At 50.3% G+C, this 4,884-nt stretch overlaps 1 protein-coding gene across 1 annotated transcript in view; it reads left to right on the forward strand.

Annotated features, from left to right (window-relative positions):
- The first annotated feature begins 298 nt into the window (after positions 1-298).
- The window catches only part of YTHDF2 (YTH N6-methyladenosine RNA binding protein 2), a 5,757-nt gene continuing 1,171 nt past the window's right edge, over positions 299-4,884 (forward strand). Inside the window, exons 1-3 of the mRNA XM_029963015.1 lie at positions 299-339; positions 598-677; positions 4,387-4,881. Of these exons, the coding sequence (XP_029818875.1) occupies positions 4,405-4,881 (477 nt within the window). The 5' untranslated portion in view covers positions 299-339; positions 598-677; positions 4,387-4,404. The remainder of the gene's footprint in view (positions 340-597; positions 678-4,386; positions 4,882-4,884) is intronic.

Raw genomic sequence — 4,884 nt, forward strand, 5'->3', positions numbered from 1 at the left:
GGACCGGGTCCGTCCCCGCCGGGCCTGGGCGTCCCTCGCTGGGCCAGGCGTGTTTCCTCCCCCCGGGCTGGCTCCGTTTTTCAGCCCCCGGGTGTGTTTTCCCCCCTTCCCACTGGCCGAGTCTGTTTTCCCCACCCCCGGGTCTTTTTTCCACGCTTCCAGAGCCGGGTCTGACCCTCCCCTTCCCCCAGGCCGGGTCTGTTTCCCTCCCCCCGGGCTCGTCCTTGCCCCTCCCGGAGCCGCTTCTCCCCCTGACTCACCGCTCTCCTTCTCTCCCTCCCTCTTTCTCTCCCCCCACGCCGCCGCTGCTCCAGAGACCCAAGGGCCAAGGCAACAAAGGTGAGAGCCCTGGGCAGGGCTGGGAACGCGGGGGAGGGAGGGAAGGAAGGAGGGTCTCCCCAAAATCTGTCGGGAGCCAGGAGGGGAACGAGCCCCGCGTGGCTGCAGGAAGTTTGCGGGTGTTGTTTGTGCCGTGCGCGGTGTGTTAGAACCGGCAGGAGTTCGTTGTATTACAGGATTTGGCTTTAAATACTTTAAGTCGGTAAACGTTGGGAGTTCGTTGCGTGTTGTTTTCTGAAGTTTCACGTCTCTCCTCAGTGCAAAACGGCTCTGTGCACCAGAAGGATGGGCTGAATGATGATGACTTTGAGCCCTACCTGAGCCCCCAGGCCCGCCCGGTGAGTACCAGGAGCCTGCTGGTTTCCTGCTGCTCCAGCAGAGGGGAATTTGGCCTCCTTGTGTGTGTTCCCCACCTCCACTGGCTGCATTTTGATCTTTGCCAGCACCTTATATCCCACCCTACACCTGCATTTCCCACCCTACACCTGCATTTCCTGCAGGCAGGAAGCACTGACTCTGCCTTTAGGTTGTGGTGGTGGGTGAGGTAGGAAGGGGTTTAGCAACTTTTTGAGGCTGTGAGAACTTCCTCCACGTGGTGTTCAGCTCCTTTTTTTTCAATCTCCAAGTCACCATTTCTGCTCTTTCAGTTTTATTGTTGTGCCTGTATTGGGTTTTGGCTCTTTTTGCACCACACAGATGTGCTGAGCTGGGTTGGGAAGTCACCTCACACGAGGCTGCTCTTCTCAGCAGGGCTTTTGGAGGATCAGATCAACCTTCTTATCTCTGCACCGAGTCAACTGACAGTGCCTGTCATGGGAATTTCTGTTTGTCACCAAAAAAAACACCCAAAAACAAAACCCAGAGCCCACGTGTGATAAAGAGTGTTGAGACTTCCTGAGAACCCCGATTACAAGTCGAGCTGGAGGGTCTGTGACCAGCCCCTGGAATTCAGGCTCCCACCTACTTTTCCTCCTCACTTTCCCTTAGACTGGCTCCCCTGCTAACTGGTTTTTGTTTGTTTTCCTTAATGAGCTGCAGGGGAGTGACACAGAACAGATGGACTTCAGCTGATTAGATGTACAAGTGAGCACCATAGATAAACATCTGTAATAGCACCAGAGCTCTCAGTTCATTCTCTTGGCTTCTCTTTCCAGTTGTGATCAGTAAAAATAAGCTCTTCTGGTTTCCCCTTTCTGTATTTTTGCTCATTTTTACCAGTCAGTACATCATTTTTTTTCATGTAAAAGTGATGCCTGTTTATTAGGACACAGGTTTCTGTCTCAGTGAAATTTTCAACAAGTATTTTCATTTTTTGTGCTAAAGGTCTGAGGGTAAATGTTCTTTATGTCCTGTCAGCTGTTCATAATCTTCAGAGTTCACATGTCCATCAAGATAACTCACTGCATTCTGCTCCCTAAAAAGTTAACGAGCCTAAATTCAGCCTTCATAGAGTGAGAGAGTGTGATTACTTTCTCAAATCTTGAATAAAACCAGCTACCTTTCCAGTAGCTGTCATTTAATGGTGGGGTTTTTTTCTATCCCAGTTATCAACATCCCTAATTTCCAGCTTCCTTCTGAATGTGGATGGTATTTTCTGTGTTTAAGTGTCCTAAAGGGAATGAGGTTACTACAATTTTGAAGCAACACGATATTTTACCCCATTTTTCATGTTTGATGAAGAACTTCTGGATCTTTAATTTCTTTTGGTGTGTCTTGCACTGGGAAAAACACATTTTAAAAATCAGGAAGTGATTGGAGGTGCCCCAGGAGGCAGAAATTGAGCCAGGAAGGAGGTGAAACCACCGAGTTATCTTGGAGTGGGACCTTTGGGTGACTCTGTCTCAGTTCCTCACTGTGCTGTGGTGCTTCTCAGCTCCATAAAATAGAATCCAAACCCCGAGAGCTGAGTCTGGAGGGAGGCACAGTTCTGCTCAAAAATACAAAGTTGCTGGAGGTGGCAAAGGGAGAAGTCAGAGATATGGCTCTGGATAAGGAGTTAAAGGAATTTTGGGGTTGCTTTCCAAGCTCTCCACACTCACAGGGGGTGACCAAGTTGTGCAGTTTCACTGTTCCTCATTCCCCAGCTGCTCTTGGAGGTGTGACTGTTACTGTCAGCCCCTCGATGAGGTTACTGTGTATTTTAAAAGATATGCAGTGAATGATTCTTCAGCCCTTTAAAAACCAGAAACTCACATAAACACTAGGTCAGGTTCATTTAGTTCTGCTCTTAGGTGAAGGGGAACAGCAAGTTTGAGGAAATAACTGTGTGAAAAGTCTTAGTCATGGAGAGAATGAGAAGCTGGTGGAGTTTTATTGGTATGGTTGAGGTGACAAGGGGACAGGTTTTAATGTGACAGTGATGTGCTTCCTGTGCTCTTGTGGAGAGGAAACAGCTCTGCCTTGGGTTTAGGGGTGGCCCAGCATGTTCCTGTTCCATTAAAGGAAGTTTTAGGAGGGCAAATGTTACTCTTATAACTGAGGGGATTAACTTGGGAAGAGACTTTGCTGGTTCAAAATAATAATGTGGGGGTTTCAGTTCTTTCATTTGCCTCACAAATTCTTGTCAGTGTTGGTGCTTTTGGGCAGGTTAGGCCTTGGGTTTAGCAGGACTCAGTTCCTCAATTAGTAAAACCCAGGGTGGGTGTGAGTTTTGTTATTAACTTGGAGGCTTTTGTGGGAAAACAAAGGCTGGAGGGAGCATCTCTGTGAGTTTTCATGCCTTCACACCGTGAAGTACCACAGAAATCTTGTCTCTGAGCACATTAACATTAAATAATTCCTGTTAATGTTTGTGAACTCGAGGCTGGGTTGGCCCCAAACCTGTTGCTTTCCTGCAACCCTGTGGACGGTAGAGTGGCAAACCAGCTGTTTCTGGAGGGTGCCAGAGCCATCTTGAGAGGCTCCCTGGATCTCAGCACGGCATGAAGTCCTCCGGGAGCCGCGCTTGGCACGTGAGAACATGATTCAACCAGAAATGGAGCAGGGCCCTGCTGCAAAGCCAGGCTTTTAACTGGGAGCTGAACCTGCCTTTGATCTGCCTTGCACTGGGCTGGCTTGTCAGGGGCTGGGGCAGCACGAGGCTGCTGCTCCCAGGTTCAAATTACTGAGGATAATGTCCATTAGCGCGGCTGGAACCGCTCCCCGGAGGGGACCTGGCTTGGAATGGGAAATGACAGATGGTTTTTCATGTAAGCAAATCTTGGGGATGTCTGAGACTTCCCTAATTGTCAAATTAGGCGTTTGTTTTTGTAACCTAAAGGCTACTTGGATGTTAAAAGGGAGACCAAGGCACAGAGCAGGGATTGGTTTTTTTTGCTCTCTGGGTTTGAAACCTGCTCGTGCTGCTGCCTGTAAAAGGCTCCTCTTGAGACCCTGTGGATTACTCCTCATTTTCAGGTGTTTTTTAGTATGGGCCCACGGCACTGGAGCAGTTGGTGTTCTGAGGAATAGGCTTTAAATCCCTGTTTGTTTGCAAGTTCTTGGAATACTGTGAGCTCTGCAACTTTAAATTGTGGGAATAAAGCTGTTTTCGTGGGTAGTAAGTTTTAGGAAGGCAATTAAGGACACATAATTTTGGCAGTGTGCTTCCACTGGATCTTTTTCCTCCTTATTCCACTTCTGCCTGCATCCTTCCCACAAGTTTTCCCTCTAACACTAGAATAAGGTTTAAATATGTTACACAGGCAAGAAAAGCCCTCGTTGAGAGTAGCTACAAACAGAAGATATTTGGATGCAAGGTAAGACAGTGGTTTTAAAGCCTGAGCAGGAGCTCTGGGGCAGCTCAGTGTCCAGGCCCACTCCATGCAGCAGGAACTCCACGTGGGAAGCTGTCTGAGCCTTTGTCTTTAACCTTTCTGGCAATAAAACAGATTTTCGAGCCCTTGTAACAAAGGAGGTGTTCAAGGCTGGGACTGTTTATCTGCCCAGCCCTAAGGTAGGGAGGGGTGGGGCACGGGAAGCCTTAAGCTGGCTTTATTCCTGGTCCCTTGAAATGGGTTCAGCTCCTCCTGGCTCCCCAGCACTCATGTTTTTGTGGTTTCCTTTCAGAACAATGCATACACTGCAATGTCTGATTCCTACTTACCGAGCTACTTCAGCCCCTCCATCGGATTCTCCTACTCCCTAGGGGAGGCTGCCTGGTCCACGGGGGGAGACCCCCCCATGCCCTACCTGACCTCGTACGGACAGCTGAGCAACGGGGAGCCCCACTTCCTCCCCGACGCCATGTTCGGGCAGCCAGGGGCCCTGGGCAGCACCCCCTTCCTCGGGCAGCACGGCTTTAACTTCTTCCCCAGCGGGATCGACTTCTCAGCCTGGGGCAACAACAGTTCTCAGGGACAGTCCACTCAGAGCTCGGGCTACAGCAGCAACTACGCCTACGCCCCCAGCTCGCTGGGGGGGGCCATGATCGACGGGCAGTCGGCCTTCGCCAGCGAGACCCTGAACAAGGCCCCCGGCATGAACACCCTGGACCAGGGCATGGCGGCCCTCAAGCTGGGCAGCACAGACGTGGCCAGCAGCGTCCCCAAAGTGGTGGGCTCGGCC

The sequence above is a fragment of the Manacus vitellinus genome, unplaced genomic scaffold (genome assembly GCF_001715985.3).
Source record: "Manacus vitellinus isolate BGI_N305 unplaced genomic scaffold, ASM171598v3 scaffold_52_pilon, whole genome shotgun sequence".
NCBI classification, from domain to species: Eukaryota; Metazoa; Chordata; class Aves; order Passeriformes; family Pipridae; genus Manacus; species Manacus vitellinus.